Genomic DNA, 25895 nt, shown 5'->3' on the forward strand with positions numbered 1-25895 from the left:
GGTAACTTGAACCCTTTGAAAATTTCAGGAGGGGCAACTGCCCCCTTGCACCCCTTTCCGGTTCCGGCGCCTCTGCTTGGGCCACTTCTATTTTTACTAATGATAAATGATCTACCTTACTTTTTATCTGCTTACTCTATACTACGGTATATGCTGACAATACGACCTTCCTAAACACTAGTCCTGATCTTAGTTGACTTAATTCTATAACTGAAAATGCATGGGATCAGGTTGTGATTTGGTTTAAGGCTAATGGTATTTTACTTAACGAGAATAACACTAAACATATGACTTTTAGTCTAAAAGAAGTGCCTGTTGAGAATAACTCAACATGTGTGAAGTTTCTAGGTATATATATTGACAACAAGTTATCGTGGGAACAGCATATTAATCATATTTCTGGAAGACTCTCAAGAGTTATATATCTGCTAAAACAACTAAAAAATCATGATCCTGATAACTATGTCAGATCGGCTTACTTTGCTTTCTTTCAGAGTATAATTTTGTATGGTATATTATTTTGGGGTAACAATTATCATGTAAATAGCATTCTTTTAATACAAAAAAAGGCCATCAGAATTATTTCAAGGGTAGACAAATTAGCTCAATGCAGACCTTTGTTTATCAATCTTAAAATTATGACAATAATCAATCTATACATTTACACACTACTCCTCCATATAAAAAGTAATCACCAAAATTTACAACTCAGGCAAGACATCCATTCGTATAATACTAGAAGCAGTAAATTCATAAATGTCCCATATCAACGACTGTCCAAATCATTAAATAGTTATGAGACAATTGGAATAAATCTGTATAACAAGTTGCCTGCATCACTAAAAGATGAACATATAGATAGATTTAAAATTAAGTTTTAGGACCCTACAATTGGTTAGTTGCAACGCCCTTTTTTTCTTTATAGGAGTATTTTAATTGTTCAATAGAAGTGAAACGTATTTTGTAATCTCGTGTTGAGCTTGTATATAAAATGCATATTGTTATTGTAATTTATTTTGTAATGTCATTTTATCATTAATAAAGTTATAGATCATTATTTATTTATACTCACGTATTAATATTGTATCACATTTTGACGTTGTCTATTGCTATGTATAGCTTAACGACAATAAAATTCTTTATTATATATATATCCGGACCTTAAAGGCAAAAAGAAATAAGTCACTATTTTCTAACTCTCCTGAAAATTTAATAAACATGACTTACTCCCCTCTGCCTTCAAGGCCCGTATATATATATATATATATATATATATATATATATATATATATATATATATATATATATATATATATATATATATATATATATATATATATATACAATCCACAACACTATATCGAAATCGGAAATGGTTGAATTTACTCGTACCGGTATGTATGGTTTCAGATTTTCGTAGAACAAAAACTGGAAGAAATAGAAGGGGTTTTTCACAATCAGTTCAGCGACCCGAAGATAGATTCTATCTCCTCCCTTAACACACTATTTCAACGGGAAGTGGGTAAACGACTTTTGGCTTCAACCTCTATCGCCATAGAACAAAAACAGTACCGGTAAGGGGAAAGTGAGTAATGTTTTCCTTTTTTTTTTATGGACTGCGTCTGAAGAACAGGTGATATTTTGAACTTATTCTCTATTATAACCAGTAGTTATATATACTGCTTCAAATTTTAGTATTGAATTCGAATAGGTTGGAAGTCTTTTCATTTCACACTGTGAAACGAAACTTACTTGTTTAAATTTGAAAACACGGTAAACTTAAATAGTACTATAATACTTTTATATATATATATATATATATATATATATATATATATATATATATATATATATATATATATATATATATATATATTAATGCAATTAATTATATTACATACAACCATAAGTAAGTACATAAGAATTGTAAAATAACAATGATTATTAAAAAAACTGTTATAATGAAAATTTCAAATCAAACAGTAAATATCTATTCCTCGGTACTTTGTTTCCATGACGTTCGGCAGGTAATGTTAAATCTTCTTCTTTCAAAGGCTCCAACCTCTCATGTTATGTCACTGTCTTGACGTACGGTACAGCATTCATGCCGTTTTTTTTTTTTCATATAAACTTACTGAATGTGAGCTGTCTCTCCATACTCCTTGCTCGGTTGCTACATAAATTGATGCACCAATGATGTCTGTTTGTACTCCTAATCTCCCTTCTCCGCAATTACAGAAGAAAGACTTCTTCTAGCTCTTTACTAGTGGGTAACGTTCCCATTATAGCCGACACGTTCCCACGTTGAATGGCTATGCTTATGCGTTGAATCAGGAAACTTTTTGCTCGATTATCTCCTGATTTAATTGATAACCGGTGGCCGATTTCTTTTATAAATTTGAGGCCTCCTTCTTCCCAAGAACCGCTAAACTCAATTGCTATTGCGACAAAGCAATAGTTATCGAGTAGATTGCTATATTTATTCCTTTTTTCTTTCGCTCTTCGAGCAGCTACGAGTCCAGCTTGTACTGAGGCATATTGTAGGTTGGAGGGGGCATAGGTGTCTGAACATGTGAAGTCCCAAATCAATGCCTTTCCTTTCTTCCAAGGTACTAATGTCATACCATCGGGTCTTTTTCCGTCAGATCGGCTGCATCCAATCGGTTCCCTCACTGCTGGGATCCCTGCTGATATTAATGCTCTTAATATTATATCATTTACACTTGAATGACGTGGGTGTCTGCCTGCGCTGCTTTTGCAAGACAAACCGTGTAATCCTTTTTTTTTTATCTACAAAGGTGTTACAAATGGGGCAGTGGTGTGGTTCACATATATCTGCTCCCAACCGTAGTGCAACTGATACTCGGAAGCTCTCATAGGATAAGGACTAGCTCGGGAGAGTAATGCTCCCGGAAGTACAAACGAGAAACACATTTCTGATTGGTTGGAGTTATCCACTTCTTGCCACATTGCATTCAAATAGCAGACAACAAACATTTGCTGCTGTCGGTCTCAGTGGCCGAGTGGGCTAGCGCTATATGCTAGTAATAAAATCCTCTTTTGGCGCGAGTTCAAACCCCGCCCGAGGATTTTTTTTTTACATTTTTATAACACTTATTAAATTAAAAGGGGTATGTTTAGTATAAGGGGTCCAGAAGCACGTAAAAAACACAAAATTTACAGGAGAAATGAGTGATGCAAGTACTTAGACGTAACATAACGTAATCAAATCTAACCTAACCTACCATAAACTAACTTAAGCTAACCTGAACTAACCTAAACTAACGTAATATTAATAGAAATAAGCGAAATTCTATCATTTTTTGGAAAATTATGCGGGACTCCTACAACTGTATAACATAAACTAAACTAACCTAACGTAACCTAAACTAACCTAACCTAACTTAAACTAACCAACCCTACCGTAAACTAACCGAATGTGAACAGAAATTACCAAAATTGTATCATTTTTAAGAGAAAAGAGCTGGACCCCTTCTGCTAAACATAGGCCAATTAAAATAATATGAAAATAATACTTAAAAAGTGATTTATTTATTTTTATGCAGATAAGTAGTTGTAGTACTTATTCCCTTGTACTCCATGATGTAGGGACCCGGGTTCGATTCCGGCGGGAGCTCATGTGGTTCGGATTCTACGTTAATCAGTAGGTCCACGTCTCATATAGCCTAGATGCTCACAAGGGACGTTAAACTCCAAATCAACTCCATGATGTAGGGTCGTTTTGTTCCCCTTATACTTCATGATATACATTTTGTGACCAACTTAAAACAACTGGCTAGGATAGCGCGTAAAACAGCTGTCTAGAGTAGCGCGCGGAAAAATGTACATCCGGGAGTATTACTCTCCCGAGCGGGTCGTATTGGATAGATGTAGGCCGGTGATGGTAGAGCTTGAAGCCATGCTCCGTTTTCTGGGGACATTACCGCTAAAAGTCTGGCTTTATCTTCGATTTTTTTTTTTTTTTTTTAGTTTGTAATAAAGAAGCTGCATGGCAATTAACGATGGGCTCGTCCCAAGGCGACTGATTGTTACGATTTTCGAGAGTCGGAGGGTTTAACCCAACTAAATTTGTCCATTTAGCTATGCAGTCCATCACATCTGGATTGGTGATTTCATCGTTATCCCATTGAAGAAGTGAACTATTTGACTTGCACCGTAGAAAGACGCTAAAAAAGACGGAATACCTGTGGCGCGACGGATTCCAAGGCCTCCATTTTTGACTGGTAAAGAAGCTTGTATCCAAGAGTTTTTATTAAGAGAACAATTGAGGATGGATTCCAGACCAGTTTTAAGAGTATCGTCATACTTTTCCAATAGGGAATCTTCCTTCCAAGATGGAGAGCATCGGAGGAAATAAAATAATCTCGGCATTCCAAATGAAGCCCTTAACATATATATAATGTGCGAATCTGGCAATACTGATCTATCAGAAGTCCAGTTATTTTGTTTATGAAAGTAGGTAGTAGAACAAAGAGGGTTGTAGCAGAAAGTAAGTGATTTCTGCTGTTTATGGCGCTAACATAAGTCAGTATTTACTACATTAAAAACATTATTTGTTATATGTCTGTTTTTTTTTTAAAAAAAATAGGGTATCTTAGTATCAATTTGGTAACAGTTAAATTCAAGGGCACCAGATTTCGTCCCTTTGCACGTAAAAGTAAAAATTGTACGGAGAAATTTTTAAGTGAAACATTCTTGTAGACGACGAACATAAACGGTAAATAATAAGGGAGAAAAGAAATTCTAAGTATGTAATACACGGTGCATCCATACAACGTCTCTTCATAAATAAAAATCCTTGCACTAATGATGATGTAAACAAAAAAGTGGTCAGGGTGAGATTAAAACCATTTGGTGCTATTGAAAATCAAAGGAACCACCAAGAGCTTCTATAAACATATTAGTGTAAATATCGTTTCTAATCTATCACAAGCTCTTATTTTATTAGCACTTTCCGCTTTGCTAACACGAGTATAAAATTGAGAGGATACACCACGACTAAATATATGTGATGCTGATTGAAAATAGTCCATCATAAAAGTGGTAATTTTACGGTTAAAATCAGTGATTACGTATGAAAGAAAATTAGGCATTACTCGAGCAGAAAGTCCTATTAGATTTTGACAGATTTCGGGTTAACTTTACAACGCCTGCAACAGCGGGTACACTCACTCAGAAACGAGAAGTTTATACTCTATTAATTTCATGAAAATGGATCAAAACTTACCGAACCTTAAGCTAACCTGTTCCTACCCCACTATACTATAGCTTTTGAAACGATTCTACTTATCGATGTGCAGCTGGAGCGTGCATTGTAAACTTTACCCCAGATTTCTTACTACCTTTTCAGGTTAGGTTATGTTCGTTTGGACCCTGGAGTAGACCGAACCTTAAATTCTCGATATGGGAAAACCGTCTGCTCGTGTGAACCCGAGAATTGTATAGGAAATTATCTGAGGAGTTTTTCACGTTTTTTAAGCAGAAGGTGTCCAGAAGCACGTAAAACACAAAATTTACAGGAGAAATGATTGATGCAAGTACTTAGACCTAACATAACATAACCAAATCTGGCCTAACCTAATATTAGTATAAATAAGCGAAATTATATCATTTTTTGGAAAATTATGCTGGATCCCTACATTCAGGGGTGCCCACAAGGGGGGGCTATGACGCAAACTGCGTCATTGAAATATTTGGGGGGGTTAAAATCTATATAAATATGTTTGATGAGGGGGGGGGGTAAAATTAATCTAAAAGGAGATTTTTTTCATGGAAAAACACCTACGGATAGACAATTGGGGGGGTGCGTCATAGACATAAGGGGGGGTGGGCACCACTGCCTACATTAACATAGTGTAACAAACTAATTTCACCTAAAGTAAAAATTCCGAAATTGTAACATTTTTTAGAAACAATTGCTGTACTCCTTCCGCTAAACATGAGCCTTTCTCACAATATACGAAACCAGTATTTCATGTTTACAAGTGTAAACTCATTACAGTGGCTATACTACGGTTAAAATCAATGAGTTCATATCAAAGACTACTGAGTAGCATACTACTTACCATTGGTAGAGTATTTTACACGAATCTGCAAATGTATATCTTATGTTTACAACTATAGAATTATAACTCAAACCATGACAAGTGTTTTAAGCTATGCGATATCAAGTTCCTTTTATCCTCATATATGCGCAAACCCTCAATTGCAGAAGCGGTACTGCGCTATCCTCCCTGTTCTGACTTGGTAAGATAGCATTCTCGCTTTTAGTGGCCACCTCGCGTAAGTTAATTTTTATTGCACAGGCATTTTTATGGCATACGTCCTAACGCGTCTTTATATCCGTAAGAGGTAGTCCTCGTAAAGTGAATCTGCATCTTCCTGATGCAGTGCAATGGCAAAAATGCAACTACTTCTCCAAAGAACAGTTTCAAAAACTCTAGTAATGATTTTCCTGATGAAATAATTGCATATAGGATAACAGGTGATAAGATATCACGTAATCATTTCCAGGGCACCTCAGTTTGCTCACATTATTAATCAGTGCGCAATTATTTGGACAAGTGCCAGGGTAATACTAGTCCAGAACATCTTAGGGAATTATTTAAAGGAAAACTGTGAAAGAAAAATGTTTTTTTAAGTTTGCTTACAATTTATATTCTTAACTGTCCTAACTTTGTGCTACTTAGCTACACTTTCCGATGTCATTCACGTATTTAGCACATGAGATCCCGGATTTAATTCGCAGTTAAAGAGAAAATGTGAGTGTATTACCGTGATTCGCTTTCCATCTTGAACGCCTGATATTGTCTTGGTGATAAAGGAATGCGAAATAATCTGACGATTTTTGGATATGGATATTTATCTAATAAATTTTCATAAGTGTCATTATAGTACGTGGGTACGGTGAAAGGAAGTTCTTTTTGCATCAAAATAACATTCCACGAACTCAAATCTAACATGCTAGTTATTTTAATACCCAAAACATACCTCGAGTTTAGATTTTCTTCAGCTTCTTCGGTGGAATTTCCCATCTTACTTGTTCAGGAAAAGACGATTTCGTCATTTTCTCAAAGAATTAATCAAAACTTTCTTCCGAGCTTTCCATTCTCCTTTCTTTCTATATATATTTATTATCAAATTGCTTGATACAAAAATCACCCATCAATCTTATCCCACTTCCTAACAGATATCCTTTCTAGCTGTATGCGGAAAGACCAATAGACTTTGGTTGAATTTTCGTTAAGGAAAATGTTCGATTGGGCGCTCTTTGCTTTACTTATTTATGACTTCATGGATTTCAGTTCGTACGGATACTATTCTTACAACTATTGGTAATGTCATGCATTGTAAAAAGTCTTTTTTCGTCAGTTATAGTAAATATGACAGAACTGAATTGTCCTACATAGGAAGATGTTTATAAGTACAATGTAATTATCGAATTATGATTCTGTCAGTCTACATTGATAATAGGCTAGATATGAAACGAAGTTTTTCAACAGAAAGAAAACAAGTTACATGACATTAGTTGATAAGCCTTCTAACTTTCGTATTTTTTATCTTATCAAATTTTACATTCAACTTATTATTAAATTTCTTAATTAGGTATGGAAACTGGGTTTCACAGAATGGAATTAATAAAATCTGAAATCTACTACAAAGAAGAGAAAATTGTCGCTGCATCAGTGCAAGATGAAACAGCAAATAATTCTGTTGCATATATCTCGGATGAAGAACCTGAATTTTTAGGTTTTCCCGATCTTCCCACAATAGGAAATTACCCAGTTCTCAAAGCTGAAGATAGTTTCTTACTTCTAGAAAATGAATCTTCAAGGTAAGAAGATAATTTTAAGGAATATAGTACATATTAACTTACGATACTGTTTTTAGATATGTTTATGCAAATTGGGATTGATAATTATTAATTGTATTCTGTGTTTTAGAGCACTAAGACAAAGTGTTTTATATATGTGGAGGAAAATTATTGCAAATTATTTCCCTTCATATATGTTGAAATAATAGTTGGAGAAATAAAGGAGGAGAAAATTAGAATACCAAAGTTCATGAAATAACTTTAAGCTTGCCCCACTGCAGGCAGGAGACATTGATAAAGGTTTTATGTATATCTCTCCCCTGTCTTTCATCGCCATAGCACGATTTTATGCTTTAATTCATTACATTTAAGCTTCATAATAAAAGGTAATTTCCTTGTGGTATTCTAGTTTTCCCTTATGTTATCATGTCCATAATTATGTAATGCCATTCATTACAAGTTTTCAGGGTTCTCTTTAGCCTGTATTATGTAGTCGTAAGATATTAAGCAATATTCAGTTTTTTAGGTTAATTCGATAGCTTCATTCATATTAACTACATATACTGAGAAAATAATAGCCAAGTAAATGATAATACTTATCATATTCTTGCAAAATCAAACTGTTGGCTTAAAATTGAAACACAATCGAGAAAGGACGAGATTCCACCACCAGTGATTACGGATCGCGGTTGACCAAGATGATGATTTGACACCAATGGATTAAAAAAAATAATTTTCGTAGTTGTCTCTACAACTGATAAATTTTTTATGTATAACTTTGGAATTATACAGCGGGAGCTACTTAATTACGGGTTTCAAACTTCACTGGAAGTGGGAACATGCAGCTTACGAGTTTCCCTGATGGTTATACAAGATCGCTTCGCAGAGAATACACTTCCTTACCTTATTGTCATGCCTTCGAAGAGAATTACAGAACCACTGCAAATACAGGTTGCCAGATTTGTCACGAAAGATTATTGCAACTTAAAAATTAATACATTAAACGGAGAAATTTTACAAAATGCAAACATTGAAAGGGACAACTGTTTAACGCAATCTGCAATACAACCAGATTAACAGTGTTACCAACCAAATTAAAGTTGTATTTTTGTAAAGACACTACGTCAGATTAGTACATATTTTAAATCCACAGTTTAAATGAATCCACAGTTTCATTTGTTATTTAGTGTTGCAAAGTAACGAAGCTGCACTATCGTACATTTCCCAATTTTGAAAATCTCTTCAACAATAATGACGGAAGTACGACGGAGTAATATAGCTATGACATATATTTGGAATAAATAGGAAAAAGTATTAAGAAATAGAAAAACTGATTGGTAGGGTTTGCTATACTGGTGAAAGTGACTTATTTGTGTGGGACTTTTAAAATGATTCTTCCGTTCAATGCTTCAATAACTTTATAGCACTAGTTTTTGTTAGTTGTAGTCAAAAAATTTCGAAATGAGATAATTTGCGCAATGACGCAAACTTTTCCAATCTTAATCATGTGTCTTAAATGGTTTGAGTTATTAAATTGCTGTAAGGGACATTATGATATTTGTGTCTGTTGAAAACTAGCTATGTAATTGGATGTCATCCTCATATAAAAAGCTTTTCGAAATAAAGTCATCTGAAAAAAGTAAAATATGCAAATTCTTGTAAATGTTTTCCTATTTACTCGAAGTATGTCATATCATAATCACAGTATTTGACTCTAAGATAGTTTGAATGTCCGTCTCACTTACGCCATTATTGTTGTAGGGACCTCTAAAATTTGGTTGTTTGCAATATTATAGCTTCCTTAGTTTGCAACACAGAATAAAAATATAGTATTCTAAGATTTCGTTTAACACCGAGATTTGGAATGTAAAAATGTTTGACGGCTAACTCTTAGACAGCTGACCAGTTTTTGATAATCTAAAATGCTGGAATATAAGTGAACCGTGATCTATCTTAGGTTTTTATCACATTCGTTTTCCCCAAGGATGTATGCTAAGAGGGTAAAGCGGGTTCAAATATTTTTACTAAAAATACAGTGGCCGGTCAAGTCAGAGGAATGAAATTTCGCACATAAATTACTCATTAAAAACAGGGGAAAGCATGTCCCGACGTTTTTGAAAATTAACTTGGAAATATAATGGAGAACAACCGATATTAATTCCTATTCCGTACTTTTCGCGGAAACTTTAATTTAATCAATAATTTTTAAACGAAGACCAAGCGGAGTAGTTCATATTGTTTGGTAAACGCTTCTTTTCAGATGTCCCCACAGAAAGCAGACTAGTGACGATAAGTAAAGAGAACAAGTAGAATCCTCGATTTCGTCTCTTCTGCCAATCCATCGTTGAGGAAATTACACGTTAAAAAATTCAGGAAACTTGCATCATAGTGCAATCGTGCACCATCATGCCAGAACCGTGTGTGGGCGAAGTTCTGCTCTCACACTGTCTCTGATTGCTGGAACTACTTGATTTTGCAGTATATCCTCATATAGCCCAGAAATCAATTGTTGAAAAAGGAGACAATTAATCTGTTCTTCAGTACTGCTTCCCAAGAAAGTCAACATTCCAATATGTTTCAAAAAGCCAATAAGGATTGTTGTCAGACCAAACTCTTGAATTGTGACTGTTATCGTGGCCGGTTAGTTGGAATGTGGCTTCATCAGAGAACACAGTGCTTATAAGAAGAGTAAAATCGTCATATATATACACACAATTCACGGTGATCAGACTCAGCTTTATTCAGCTCGTCTATCGGATGAATTTTGTATGAGTGGAGATTCATTTTTTTCTCGTCATAGAGATCACTAACGTCATGTTGTTTAGGAGCTTTACATGTTCCGAGTTGAAGATTTCCAACGAAAAGCTGTACTGTGTGAAGTTGTTTGCCTTTAGCTGTCCCGAATTTGGTCAACCGTAAATTTTTACAATTCTTTATACTTCATGTTTCCGAAGGGCCTCACGATGCTTTCTACAGTTGACATTAATGTGGGATTGTGTAGATCCCTAAACGTTTCGTTAGATATTGCTTTTACTAGAGTATATGATCTTTGATAATCACCCCAACTTCCTATATCAGAATAGATATCTTACCTCGTTCTGATAAGTTGTCAATTGGTGTTTTGTAATTAAACTTCCCAATCTAATTATTTAAGTGGAAAAAACCAGTTAATCAATTTCCGTGTTATCATGACTCTCACAGACTTGATGATGCACTTCTGATGAAATTGTAATATCTTTCCAAATTATGGTTTATCGTAGACATAATATCATATGCTATAAACCTATTATTTAATTAATTATTTTCTTTAGAACCTGTTACTTTATTTTCTGATGATTAGTCACCAGTATTCTTCGTTTCACTATAGCTTTTTACTTTCTACTGCTACACTTCTGATTAGAAAATCCTAGATTGCCCTCCAGAGACAATTAAAAAAAATCTAAATCCATACATCCCTCGAATCTCTACATAGAAGGAAATTATTTTCCCTCAATTCTGAGACAGCGTAACATACGTAAATATCTAGAAGAATCTACAGAAGAAATAGTTTATCTGGACATGACCACGAAGTAAATATTTAATTTGCATATAAAAAATGGTCACATTTAATGACAATAAATTATTTTAAAAAAGAGTCAAACATGGAATATTGGTTAATTCATGATTAAAGCGTATTTCGCTATACCAAGTATCATGCACAAAAGTCTTGACTCTTCGTGGCTTTGTAGTTAGCATCACGGATTTCTGAGTAGACGTTCATTCTAGAATGAGTCGAAATCCTGTCTACGGAAAATAGTTTTATTATTTTATTTAGAAACCTCTTTTTATCACAAAGAACATGCAAATTCGAATGTAAGAAAATAATAAATGCCCCTATATCACATATATGTATGATAAATCATATAGATCAAACCATATTATCCTCTCATCCCTTACGTGTATTGTCAAAGAACAAGGAGTATTAAAAAATCCATAGTAGTTTAAAAGATCACTAGCCTGGAAGAAGGTAAATCACTGCGTAAAAAAAACAAATGGTCAATGAATTATATCTCTAAGTTATTTTAGACACTACAAATTTTTTTTATTTACGTTTGCTAATGAAATATTGACGTTTCATGTTTGTTATATCTGCAAAGGGAAATAGGCTTTGACCTAAAATCTGATACGTCAGTGGCATAGCCAGGGGATACTGACCCGGATCATCTCTCTTTTTAGTGCAACGATGCCTAAAATAATTCTGCTTACATGCAACATATTTTATTTGTGATCCTGGTGTTACTACATTTTTAAAAAATAATTTATCATAAGGAACGAGTATTACACAGTCATGTGCTAAAACTATTTTCCAGAACGTCTGTTTTTCCATTACATGAGATTACAGCAAATAAGTTACGTGCTCTAGTAGTCTTCATCTTTTTGAGCTCTTTCTTGCCGGCATAAACTTCAAAATTCACCGTCTACTGGTATGAATAGAAAGTATTAAGAAAAAAGTGAATGTGTAATTTTTTTATTTATTTCTTCTTTAGTATATAGTTTCTGCTTAGCCGAATTACCTTAACGCGCCCGACTTCCGTGTGCGTGGTACGAGTACTGATTTCATTCTCTTAGGGGTAAAAGCTACTATTCAACGAAAAATGTGCATTTTCTGTTGTGAGAGAGAATACCTAAGGACTAAGAAGTTAGCTGAGGACTGTTATGCTTCGAAGTCTCTCAGTTTGCAGCGAGTAATCTGCTAGTAAAGGCAGAATACCCATGATCATGGAGATGCAAACTTACTGCTTTATATTATTATGAAATTCTAGAAGTGTATTTTATTTATTTTATTTGTAAATTCTACTACATTCCTTCATTTAGAAAAAAGAAATACACAAAATTAATCAGGTATGAACTAATAATATTTTCCTTTTGGCTTTTGATCTACCTGACTAATAAAAGAAGTAGAGTTAGTTGAGCGTGAATCCCTTTAGCAGAGTGTTAAATAACTAACATATGCTATACGATATGTATTAATTACATTACGTTCAAACAGAACGTAACGGCTCGCCAGTTTTCTGTTTATTTTCCTTGCTTCTATTTATATATTTATTATTTACTTCGGAGCAACGGTACAAGAGAAGAAACTATGGTGATATTGAAAAAAGTAATTTGAGACTTCAATAGATCTACGTACTTCATGGCTCGTACATAACAAATAAGAAATACTGAATACCATAATAATCTTCTCACTTCTGTTTCTTAAATTTTGTCACGGTGAAGGAAATATATACGAAATGTGAAGAAAATTATAAGTGTTTTCGGGAAGTTTGTCCGAAGAAAATTTTACCCCAGCGAGCAAACTAACTTGTTGACTTCCATGGAAAATTATTCATACCATGTTGTAGGATTCTTACATTAATTTTTATTTGTGAAATATCGTCAAAATCAACTTAAAATTTTTAACAAAACTGTCTGAAAAACTCTACCTGTTACGAATTTTTCATTAAAAAATTACCTTCGTCATATGATAGATTGTTGATGTGGTATTTGTTTATGAAAAAAATTAAATCATCTTGGTCACGTTTGAGAAAATCGTTTCTGAAGAATTTACCCCCAAGATTAAATTATTCATTTTGGACAACTTAAGCAAAGTGATTTATGCCGGTGGAAGTATTTTTTTCTGTAATATTTATTCACGAGATAAGAATAAATTGATCAGAACAGTCGTTTGAAAAAATTGTGTGAAAAGAACTTAAATCCCAAGAATATACTACACCACGTGCCAAATGACATACCATCTTGTAGGAGTTTGAATGGAATATTTCTTTATAAAATGTAAACTAATTAGCCTCAGTCGTTTTTTTGAGAAAATCGTACGCATGGAACTTACCCGAAAAGTAATCTAACATTACGTCGACCAAATGCAATTAAACTATCCAAGACAAATAGCTATAGATAATAGAGCTAACAGTATTTTATAATTAATCATTAAAATGAAATGAAATGAAATCTTTAGTTTTACGTCCCACGGTTATGCCGGTTAGGCTAAAGGAGACGGTGATTATGAGAAACGAATGAAATGGTGGAATGAAGAAAGTGGGAGGAAATGGGAGAACCCCGAGAAAACCCACGCACACGGTAATTAATCATTAAGTAGGGTGTATCCACCACTAGCTATAGAACCAAACATATTTAATAACTAAACAAATTTAGAAGATATAAACTTCTGGGTGCAAAATAACCAATAAATTAAAGCTTCCTTAAATTCAATAGTAATATCGGTAGCAGCTAAAGGTAATGGGTTAAATAGATAATGCAACTTAAATAAGTTTAAATCTCACCAGCGTGAGAATTAGATAATCTATATTGGAAGGGGGGATAAAATTAGGCCAAAGGACATAGTCTGAAGGTTCAAATTTCAAAATGAGACAATAAATGCCTTACCCCCCATATATATATATATATATATATATATATATATATATATATATATATATATATATGTGTGTGTGTGTGTGTGTGTGTGTGTGACATCTGTAATAAATAAGAGTTTTATTAATTTAATAAATCTACCGACAATAACTATGCACATATATATTGTCTGACATACACCCCACTAAACCTTTCTGAACGTGTTTTAATGTTGTACTCACTCTTGTCCCCGTAGCTCTCTGAGGTTTATTTAGTTAATAATTTGGCTCGAGCGATAGCCATGATCACAAGCATATGTTAATTTTTTCACTCATATTTAAAGCTTCCACTTTGCATTAATACATACAGATTGCGAAAAGAAACCTACTTCAGTCTTGTGAAAACCACTAAAATTATCAGTTAAACCGGACATTTTTTTTAAAAGAAAATCTAGATATTCGCCTATCAAATAAGAAATGGATTGTTACTGGTCCCGATTTCTCACATCAAGGTCAAATCGAAGGCCAAATATTTAAAATCTCTCAATTCAAATTTCGAGCTTGTGCTTCTACTTCCCGCTAAAGCTTTGCTCATCACGACTTTTTTCTCTCCAAATATCGATTCCGTGATGGGCACGGAAAGTCAACACTTAAGAATTACTTTACTGTTAGGTTGAAGATGAGTTGATTCACTATGGGCTAAGTTATTCAAATAAAGTAAAACATTACACTGAAGTTTTTCAGACAACATTAATTGCGTGGACAGCAAACTGTACAGCGAAAAGATGGAAAAATGAAGGGTTAACTTTTAAAAAACCCACTCCAGTTGAAATGCTTATACAGACACGGACAATGACACGGAGAACCAGTCGTATTAACAAATGCTGAAACAAATCTTGAATTATTCGCTTATTCACCTAAAAATCACCTTCATTAACATGTCTGCTCACTAGGAGCGTATCCCCCAGCGTGTACGTTAACATATACTTACTAGAGAATACCTATATCTCAGATTTTGAGTACAGTTTCAAAAGTTCATTTCCGTAAACTGTAAAAGCAGTGATTACTATGCTAATTATCACAAATTAAATGCAACTTTTGAGTTGCATACACACAGCCTACTAGGGAATGAAGACCATGTGCTAACAAAGAGTACACTGGAAAATGAAATAGCATGTTATAACAAAAATTAAAATAAGATGATAATCGATACAAATATAGAGGATGAATATGACATATCCGAACTTCGCCAAGTATGGTAGAAGAAGCTATTTGTTTACTTCTTCTTGGCCAACCGCTAAGAACATCTATAAATCTATATGTGACTTTGTTATACACAATTAGTACATTCAAATTCACAAACGATGACGAACTGAAGGGTACGAAGGTACAGTTGCAAGTAACAACCGTAGTCATAATAATATAGTTCTACTAAACAACGTTGAAAATAGTGGGTAATTAGGTGGTAAGTAGAAATGACCAAAACTGAACAGTTTACATCGATCATATCGAAATACAGCTAGAAGATTAAATTTACAAGAAATAACAAAAATCAGTAAAATTTGGAGTTATACTAAGCATAGTTTGAGGGGGAAAGCGAGCATCCCTGGTGAGGATACTTCAGCTGACTTCTTTGGGGGGGGAACAAAATGTGATTGAGGGGGAAAATCCCCCTCATCCACCCCGGTAATTCGCACCCTGAATCTCACCCAGCCGAGACTAGATCCAACATGGAATCCAAAAGTCTCATTCCCAAGAATCTGCACAAATGATCTCCTTTCAAAAACCTAATCGACTGCTAAGAACCAGATTGTGAAGAGATCTGATGAGGATCTTGGCTTGAAGATCGAACCGTCACGTGTAAATGTGTTCTTATATTAAATAAGTGCAGTATTGTTCAGCAGTGTGTTTATTTTCCTGATTTTATTCGCAAGACGTTGACTATTATTGTGTGTCAACTTCTATTTCTTTACAAATTCCGAGGGACAGGGCTCAATACCATTCGGATATTATATATTATTTGGATGTAAGAAATGAAATTTTTTATTTACTACATACTAATTTATAATTCATTATTCCGACAGAAGTGTAATTTAATCTACAATGCTTTAGGTAGGTAGAAGTTTCGTCCAACTGTAGTGGGATGCGTATAACGCATACGAAAAGCAGTGTATGGAAACAAACTAAGCTATTTCGTTTCTATAATATATTGCGAACCATATTTAATATTGAAAGATTACTCACTTGCCATTTTTATTTTCCAGTGACAGCTTTAACCAGTCAGAATCCATTGAGAATCCAACAACACTGGAGAAAATATACCCTGGGGTAGAGGGCAAGTATAATAACGAATCCTCTAACATGTGTTCGATATGTGGCAAAGAATTTAAGCAAAGTAGCTATTTGCGTGACCATTTAAGAATTCACACTGGAGAGCGTCCTTTCGATTGTGAACATTGCGGACGATCGTTTTCGCAAAAAGGTCAGTTATTCAATCATATCAAGATCCACACACAAGACCGTCAATACAGATGCAAGACATGTGACCGGGGTTTTCTCAGGAGGAGTGATTGTCGATCCCACGAAAGAATACACACTGGAGAGACGCCGTACACCTGTGATACTTGTGGCAAAGCTTTTACCCAGAGGTCGACACTCGTAAGCCACGTTGCCTATCATTTGAAAGGTGCACCGTACAAATGTTCAGATTGTGATACTACTTTTAAGTTCAAGGCTTCGTATTTGAAACATATTGAGAGACGACGATTGAATTCTTTAGTTTATCGTAGAGTGGATAACGTTTGCAATACATTCTTGCAGAGCAATCGCCTTTTCAAATGTGACCAATGTGAGAAATCATTTGCATCTAGCTGGCACTTGTCATATCACGTTCGCATCCACACAGGGGAACGACCATTTCAGTGTGACGTTTGTGACAAATCGTTTGTGCAGAAGGGTCATTTGATGACACACAAACGTATTCATACAGGAGATAGACCATACATTTGCAAAGAATGTGGTATGAGCTATCATCAAGGGAGCCATCTTCTAGAACACTTAAAGTCTCATAAGTTAAAATTCACTTTTGTGTGCCACGAGTGTGGAATGATGTTTCCTATAATGACAAAACTCCTTAATCACACAAGAAATAAACATGTTCATCTAAAACCTAAATTTGAAAAAGTGTGGAAGAGTATTTTTGAAGATAATGTAATAGCTGAGAATTCCAATGTTGGAAAAGGTAAGTTACGTAAACGACGAAGATTCTCAATGTGATTCAGTCGTTATTAGGCTGTAACCACAAAAAATAAAAGAAATGTTGTTTATGAGTACATTAATTTCAAGTTAAAACATAACAGCGTTACCGAAGATAACATTAAGATCCACGGCTGAAATAAAAGAACGACTGCCCGGCAAGAACAGAACGTTAAACATGAAATTATCACTTTCATCAATGTATAGGATAACCTTAAAATATTCGCCAGATTAAATAAAAATAAAATAAAATAAGCGTTTTACTGTTGTACTAAGCGGAGATTTATTGAAGTAACCAAGATATCTTTGCACCCTTAATCACCGTCATTTCTTTCACAAATTTCTTCCGAAAGACCGACCTTTGACGTTTGTTGTCTTATTCGTAAATTTTAACGTGTGCTTTTTTTTATTTTTTTATTATTATTTTTTTTATTAAAGATATCTAAACGATCTTCGATTTCTCAAAATGTGTTCCGTATTTCTTACCTAAAACGTCCATTCTTGTCTCTATAATTTCAATATTTTGTACCTATGAACTGAACCCTTGCTCTTAGTACATCCTCACACAAAAAGTGTCAGAACTTAGAACATTTGTAATGTTGGGAGAACTTAAAAGTTACATCTTGCCCCTCCCTCGTTCTACAGGCTCAATAAATTATGATAAAAAAATATTCAGAAAAACTCGATAATTATTTGGGCAAAATAACCTCATAAGTATCGTTTTTCTGTTTTCGTAGATTCTAAGATAAGTTTTTAATAATCCAATAAGAACTTTATTCCCAATTAGTGTTTTAACTTTTGCACCAACGAATGCATATTTCATTAAGTCAAAAAACACTTTACTAAACAAAGAATGCAAACATTGCTGCGGAGGTAGATATCTAGCTTAGCTCTCAAAGATCAAATATGAAATAGGTATTAACATTCCACGAATTTTTATTTGACTTACTAGGTACGATATATTTTCACAAGATTGTGATTCCGCTTAATATATCCTCTTAATTCAGAGGTGACAATCTTTGATAAGATACCAGTGTATGTTAACCCTTTTAGTTGAAAAGCACGAAATTACTTTCAAGAAATTGATAGAATAACATGAAGAGTAAAATCCCCGAGATCTGCTGCTAAATCAGAGGAAATTCTTGCACTTGTTATGACCACAGAAGCTGTTCAATAAACATGGATGCTAGAACATATAGACAGAAACATGCGCCACTGGTATGTGTGCATGCATGTTAGGGATGTATATAGGGTTGGTATATATATACTTGTGTAGATAGGTTTGGTCGCAATGCAACAACTCAACACCACCCACGACTGTTTCGTTAGGAGTGGCATCGGTTATATTATGCTTTTTCTTTCAGCAGTCAAAAGTAATTTTCTCGGCTTCCCCTTATTATCCGTGTAGCAGCCAATTGACAAGTTTCAAAACAATGGTTTCTATTCTAAATGCAATTACTCAGTATCCACTCTAAGCTCCAGGAATCTGTAAGATGAATTACCTTTCACCTTGTACACAAAAGTGCAAATAACCCACGTTCCGGAGGCTATTTTCAACTATTATTTATCCAAAATAAAAAGGTTCTGTAGTATTTTTATGTTTTATCACTATAGCGATCACAAATACTTTCGTTTCGATGTGAGGAAAGAAAAGCAAAAAATATAATGTTAATGCTCCATCTTGTAGTTTGCTTGTTGTGGTTGCTAGTCTGTGCAGATGCCAGTGAGAACATATCGAAAATGCAAACCTTTAGATGGAAACCTCCTATAGCGTTATATTGATCTGTATAATGTACTAATTTCAAAACTGAAAATTTGCACGAGAAATTGAAATCCGAAGAACGATTTTCTCAGGGGTGTTATCGTGCTTTAGGACAAAGGAAATCATGTCACCCAAGACAAAATTTGATACAATTATTTGACTTTATTTGGAAGCCCCAATGCATCATATGCCTTCCCCGCTGGTCTAGTGACCACCGCGTAATACTTCGGTGCACGTGGTCCCGGGTTCGATTTCCGATGGAAGAACGAAATTTACTTTCGTTAATCATCCCTCTTTTAGCCTGAAAAGCATATCCGTAAAACGTTAAACTAAAAACTTCACTAACTCAATGCATCACCCATATTCCTTAGATTACATGGTCATTACTATTTGTTCCGTTAGACAACTATATGTGGAAACGGCGCTTCCAAATCTCATGGACAATTTCGATGAGATTACGCGCACATTCGAACTCTTTTGTTCATGTTCCGCTGAGTTTTATCTCTATTGGGTTCGTAGTCAGTCTCCAGCTTCCTCATTGAACGAAAACTCATTTATTGTACAGGTTCTAGACTAGTGTATAGATAATTGTATACACTGTTAAACAGACCTGTAATGGTTCCTAATTTAGAAAGTTGGTGCCTAGGTTGGCTGTAAATTTGTATTATAATTAATTTTTCCCAACAAGCAAAGAAATCACCAGAGAACAAAACTTGGACTCTTGGACTTGTCCTGTGCTAAGCTATTCAAGTCTTCTGGATTCACCAATCTCGCTAACATCCGGCTTTGTATTATACTCCCAAATTCTCAGCCTATTTATTATTTATTTACTCTTTTCTATCTTCAAAATACATTTGTAAGATTTTTCCTGTAATGTAATTGACATATTGTAAGCAGCATGTCTACTAGTGAAAACAACAGAAAAATGAAAATAAAAATGTATAAATGTGACTGTTTCTAATGTAACTATTTTGACATTTTCCTGAAAAACATAAGTAAACATATAATTTGAAATAAAATCGTATAGTGAAATTGATTGCCGATTTAAAAATCATAAATCAAATGCATATCATTTCATTTTGCGAGTTAGTGGAAGTTCAAATAGACAACGTTGTTACAAATGATTATAATTACAACTCTGAACAAATCTAGTTTAATCATTTGAGAATCATAAGTGTGGTAGACCAGAAGAAAAATATTTTTGAGCTATTTAGGCCAAAACTGACATGTAAATTCGAAAGATTGTCTTTGCAATTTGATCACTTCGACGCTTTCCTAACTATGTACTGGGATATGTAAATCCCTATGATTAATAAGGGATGTTGCAAAACATGAGTATAGAGAGTACTCGTTCTACCTATGGTACGTTTTTTTCAAAACGTTTTTATTCATCTGCATAGTGTTAGCAGATTTAATATTTGTATACATCAGTGGTAATGTTTCCTACATACGTAAGAATTAAGAAGTACACGGTAAAAGTTAAACAAACAGAAGCTGATTTAAAAACTGATAGCAATTTCTAATTTATATTGAAGCTCATTTACCGATTCCTATATCTTTAGCACCTAACACAAGAAATTAAAAACATTTTAAATCATCCACTGCAATTTTAAGACAGTTTAAAGAAACGAGACAAATATGCATTCTGGTCGTCAATGGATTATCAACACTCAAACATGTGGAAATGAAATCATTAATAGCGGAAACCCAAAACTTCAGTTTAACATTTTACATCACATGTGCTGAGTTGATCTTCTTTTACGGGACACGTATCTAGAATTATGGAAATTTCTTTCCATACACGTAATATTGGACGATCCACTAACGCAACGGTATCTGTGATGCAAGCTCAAAGATCCTGGATGGTAGTTGGTAAAACTAGTCGATATACGTCCTGTTTGATAAAACTCCAAAGATAAAGGTCGCGTGATGGAAGATTGGAAGAACTTAGAGGCGAAATCAAACGTTCACCATAATCCCTACCAGGATGCCCAATTCATAAATTTTGTAGTTTGATATTCAGTTTACGTCTTGACATCTGAGTGAAAATAAATTAAGCTGGAATATCTTTTCCAGTTGTAGGGAGATGTCTGTAACATTTGGAGGTAGAAGTCCTTGTCGAAAAAGAAAGAGCAATACATGTATTCTTGATTGAGCGTGCAAAAAAAAAAAAGAAAAAGAAAAAAACTTGAGAGAGTCATGTGCTTGCTCCACATGGGATATAAGGTTTTCCTTACCCAGATTCTGACACTGTGTATGTTGACCTTGCCTGACATGTGATTACGGGTAAGTAACTTCATTATTAAACAATTCTGTGAGACCACCACCAGTTTCATTTCGGTTTACATATCTTCGCAGAAAGACTATCATGGTTTCGTCGTCCGTTTTTAGGGCCTGCAGAATTTTCAAACGATAAGGATTGAGCCGCAATTGCTTGCGTGAAATCTTCCAGAATTCGTTGCGTGGCTTCTAATTTTCTGCTGTTTGCGATGGAGAATTCCTGCACTTCCGGATATGGTTTACGGAGACTGCTCACTCGGTGCATCTTCACCAAAGTTCCTTATAGAATTACGTTGCTTAGTGATAACAGCCTGACACGTGAAAATCCAAGGGCTGAAACTCCTTCCTGTCTTTACTGACAGCTGTTTTCTCTTCTATCGCCCTAGCGACGAGAAAACTAGTACGCGACAGCTTGCTGAAACTTTCACTGTTCCCATTTGTTTTGATACCACTTTCACGTGTCTGAGTGTTGGAAAAAATGTTCAGGTTTGTAATCGGGAGGATTGTATAATACTGTAAATAGCGTTTTTTTAGACTGCACTGACATTAATATACTTAAAAACGTACAGCAAATTTAGCAATATAATTATATTGGTCAAAGAGGCGAAAGATATTTCTTGTGAACGAACTAAATCGCTTTAAGCAAGAGACAGATTCATCACACGAAGACAAAAAATTTTGTCCATGGGTTCAATGTAGTGCTACACTAATCCAATTGGCATTTCCAGAATCCACTTCCCACCCTCTGTATAAGATCCATTTACTTTACCACCTAAAGTCTTTCCCCCGAGATTTTTGAACCACAAAGTTAGCGAAAGCTTGTTTGTCTACCGTGCAATACCCCCATGCAAGTGTTAGATTTTTAAAATATTATTCTGCTTTAACCGATGGCTTGCCATTATACCATAAGTGATCCACAATGTACTCGGATTTGATTATCACGATGGTAGGACTCAGAAATGGACGCTGCATTTCTTATAAAAGTTTATTTAGGAAGTAAAACTAATAGACAAGCTACGTATTCCCTTTTCAGAACTGTTTTATTGTTTTACAGATTACCGTAATAGTTGATAAAACATGAGTTATACAATTTTAGTATTCAGATACATTGGAGATTATCCTAAAGTAATCATGAGACTAAACCAATCGAAAAAATGAAATGAAATCTTTAGTTTTACGTCCCACGGTTATGCCGGTTAGGCTAACGGAGACGGTGAAGATGAGTGAAATGGTGGAATGAAGAAAGTGGGGGGAAACGGGAGAACCCCGAGAAAACCCACGAGCACGGTGTTTGTCCACCACAAAGTCCACACGGCGCGAGCTGGGATCGAACCAGGGACCACAAGCACCGGAGGTGAACGCTCTACCACTGAGCCACCGCGCCCCCTAAACCATTTGAAATTATGTTTCGTTAGGAACCAAACAACCTTGTGATGGTAGCAGACCTGAAATATATTTAGAAATATCGGTTCTTTATCTGCAACCGTAAACTGCAGTATTTCATATTCTGTACCAGAACTATCAAGGATGTTATGTTTCGGCTTTGTTCTGAAAACAGAAGCTAAATACATTTTGACATACCTATTGGTTCTGTTACCGCAACAGAAAACTACAGTGTTTTAGTTTTCGGAACAAGATTCTAAATATGTTTTAATTCGGTGTGGTTTTGGAAACAGACTCAAAATATACTTCACATACCAGTTCTGTTCAGATAAGGATAAGTAATAAATTTATTTTGAAATAACTTATGTAAGTTATTACAAAATAAATGCGTATATTTAAAAAGTAGTTAACAAGAAACAAAGACAACGTGATAAGTCGTTAATTACCACTGAGTTCATTTTTCTAGTCGCTGCCTTAACTTAGATTTATGTGTAATTCAAATTCTGCTGACACTGTAATTTCTATGAAAGGCAACACTGAAAATTCTTCCAATTCGGATTTTCGCGTGTATTATAACATTATCTATTATTGTGATAAATTACATTTCATTCTCTCTTTTCACTTACGAAAACCCAGCAGAAGAAATATTGTTAGGTTTTGAAAACTATTTAGTATTCGTGTACCCCCTTAAACAATATTCAGGGAAAGTTCAGCAAATATCAAAAAGTAGAGAAGGTTTAAATATGGGCTAGGTTTTAAAAATTGGCTATGGCTACCAGGGAAATTTGATAGCCAAAACGCTGCACTCTGGCGAGAACGGTCCGAATTCGTTACTAGTATATACAAAAGCTGAGACCTCGCTTGGCGGTGGGATAAGAAGGTGCTTGCCTGTGATTTTGAGGCGTTTAGTGCAAAATTTTCTGCTCGCTAAAATTGTGCAGATATTTACTTTAGTTTCCTTGTTTCCGCAGACACTTCGAACAAATTATCTTACCTGCGCTTAGTTCCTCCTGCACAGTAATTATAATATGTATATTTATTTGGTAAATATTGGGCTACAATGACCGGTCTAAATATAGGGTAATAGCCCATTTTGAAATCACATGTTGGCATAAAAATACGGGGGCTAATATAAGTTTATGTACATTTTCAGGATATCTCATCAAAACCAAGGTATCGATCACCGAGAAGTGCAAGAAATGCAACTAAAATGATACGGAGAGAGCTGTAATCGAAACTAGAGCATATCAAATCGGAGCCAATAAAGAATCAAAGATATTTAATGTTCCCTGAATAACACTTGGGAGGTTTTTTTTAGCACGTTTACAGAACACCTTCGGAAGCAGCAAAAACTGTCAGGATGCAAAACAGTTCTTGAAGATGAACTTGAGAAAATGCTAGTTTCTTACCTCATTTTTACTAAGCAAAGACTTTTTCGTTTTACAATTATTGATTTAAGAATGCCACAAGAGTTGGCTGAAAAGAATAACCTACCACGCCCGTTCTTAACAAGTAAAGCGGAAGAATTTTGGCACATCTTTTCCTTCAAGGTCATAAGGATGTTATATGTTACACAAGCTGTATGGTACATCATTTTCCCTTGCATTGGGGTTTAACGAGTGTGACGCAGAATTCTATTATCTTCAAGATGCTTTTCAAACCAACAAATACCCAACCGACTTGACATATAACGTAGACGAAACAGAACTCATCGTTGTGCAAAGAAAATTACCCCACGTCATAGTAAGAAAAACGAAACGACTAATTGGTGTTTTTACTATCTTAGGAAGATGATGTACAATTACCGGTTATGCATGAGTGCCAGAGGACTTTTCGTGCCACTAGTTATAATATTTCCGAGCAATAACATGTCTCAACAACTAATTAAAAGTTATTCCCAGGATCTATTGATTTTGCTCGTCCATCTGGTTGAGTTGAAGCAAATATTTTCACAGAATGGCTGATCCATTTTATGGAGAAAGTAGTCCGAACAGCAAATTCTCCAGGCTTATTTATCCTGGATGGACATTACAGTCATGATCGGATCATGGAGGTGGTTGAATAGCAAGAGATAATCTCACAATCATCATTTCGTTATCTTCCTCCACCCATAAACTTCAATCCTTCGACAAAACTTTTATGGACCTCTGAAAGTGTATTGGATTGAGGGGCTTAGAATGTAGGTTCATCAATGTTGTAAGGATTCCCACATCATAACAGAAGCACATGTCAATACAACACGTGGTATTGATTACAAACAATGACGCAGACGAGATGTTAACACGGAAGACATGAAATGAAGACGGCGGAGCCCGAGGAGGAACGAACCACCAAGAGGCCTTCTATAAAAGTGCAGCCTGAGGAGGACCTGGTATCAGTCTGACCACTGATAACTAACCAATACCTGCTCCGAAGTCGCATTGGACTAGGGATCCTCACCACAGCCAAACCTCACGAAGTTGCCTTAGGCTGAGGGGGTTTTCCTTCAAGTTACCAAAATCTTTGAGGTGCCTTGGAGACTGCTATAACAGAAAGAGCACCGTCCAAAACACCGATTTCCTTCATTTGGTAAATAAGAAGTCATTATTTATTCTTTGTAAGTTAAGGACCTTGTATTTAGGAATTTTTATAATATATTGGTGAAGGAGAAAAGATTCGCCCGGACCGTTATTTTGTCTCTATCTATAAAGTCATTACATAGCGATAGGCGCGGATTTTTCTACGGGGCGCTCTTTTTATTACCTTTTTATCAGGCACAAAACTAAATAGGTCAGTACCAAAATTCATCTAAGTTTCATTATCTCTCTTTCCTCTTTTCTTTACCTTTTCAGAGTGCGATTTTATGCCGGAAACGAGGTCTGGTAAACAGACATATGTCAGGAGACAATAATAATACAAACATGACAGAGGGTGCATCTCATATATCTTTTATCATGCCTCGTCTTACAAAATATTCAGGACACGTGCATGAGGGCCCAGATAGGTTTTTTACGTT

The 25895-nt window shown here is 35.0% G+C and overlaps 1 protein-coding gene across 3 annotated transcripts; it reads left to right on the forward strand.

The window, feature by feature from the left end:
- The first annotated feature begins 4002 nt into the window (after positions 1–4002).
- LOC145690437 (uncharacterized) lies at positions 4003–20193 on the forward strand. 3 transcript variants are annotated; one of them, XM_081765315.1, is made up of 3 exons: positions 4003–4244; positions 7627–7855; positions 16485–20193. In XM_081765315.1, exons 2-3 carry the CDS (start codon positions 7629–7631, stop codon positions 17494–17496), a joined length of 1239 nt encoding a protein of 412 aa, XP_081621441.1. In that variant the 5' UTR covers positions 4003–4244; positions 7627–7628; the 3' UTR covers positions 17497–20193. The 3 variants fall into 3 exon arrangements, with proteins under 3 accessions (XP_081621441.1, XP_081621439.1, XP_081621440.1); XM_081765313.1 differs by lacking the exon at positions 4003–4244 and adding an exon at positions 4265–4510; XM_081765314.1 differs by lacking the exon at positions 4003–4244 and adding an exon at positions 4265–4476.
- The last annotated feature ends 5702 nt before the right edge of the window (positions 20194–25895 follow it).

The sequence above is a fragment of the Thermobia domestica genome, chromosome 7 (genome assembly GCF_964235325.1).
Source record: "Thermobia domestica chromosome 7, izTheDome1.hap1.1, whole genome shotgun sequence".
In the NCBI taxonomy this organism is placed as follows: domain Eukaryota; kingdom Metazoa; phylum Arthropoda; class Insecta; order Zygentoma; family Lepismatidae; genus Thermobia; species Thermobia domestica.

What these genes read in the sequence shown, in the direction of transcription:
- LOC145690437 (XM_081765313.1), top strand. Translation starts at nt 4,471, where the DNA reads ATGAAAGTAGGTAGTAGAACAAAGAGGGTTGTAGCAGAAA. An exon ending in AAAGAGGGTTGTAGCAGAAA is followed by an intron (nt 4,511 to 7,626) that starts GTAAGTGATTTC and finishes TTTCTTAATTAG; the next exon opens with GTATGGAAACTGGGTTTCAC. An exon ending in CTAGAAAATGAATCTTCAAG is followed by an intron (nt 7,856 to 16,484) that starts GTAAGAAGATAA and finishes TTTATTTTCCAG; the next exon opens with TGACAGCTTTAACCAGTCAG.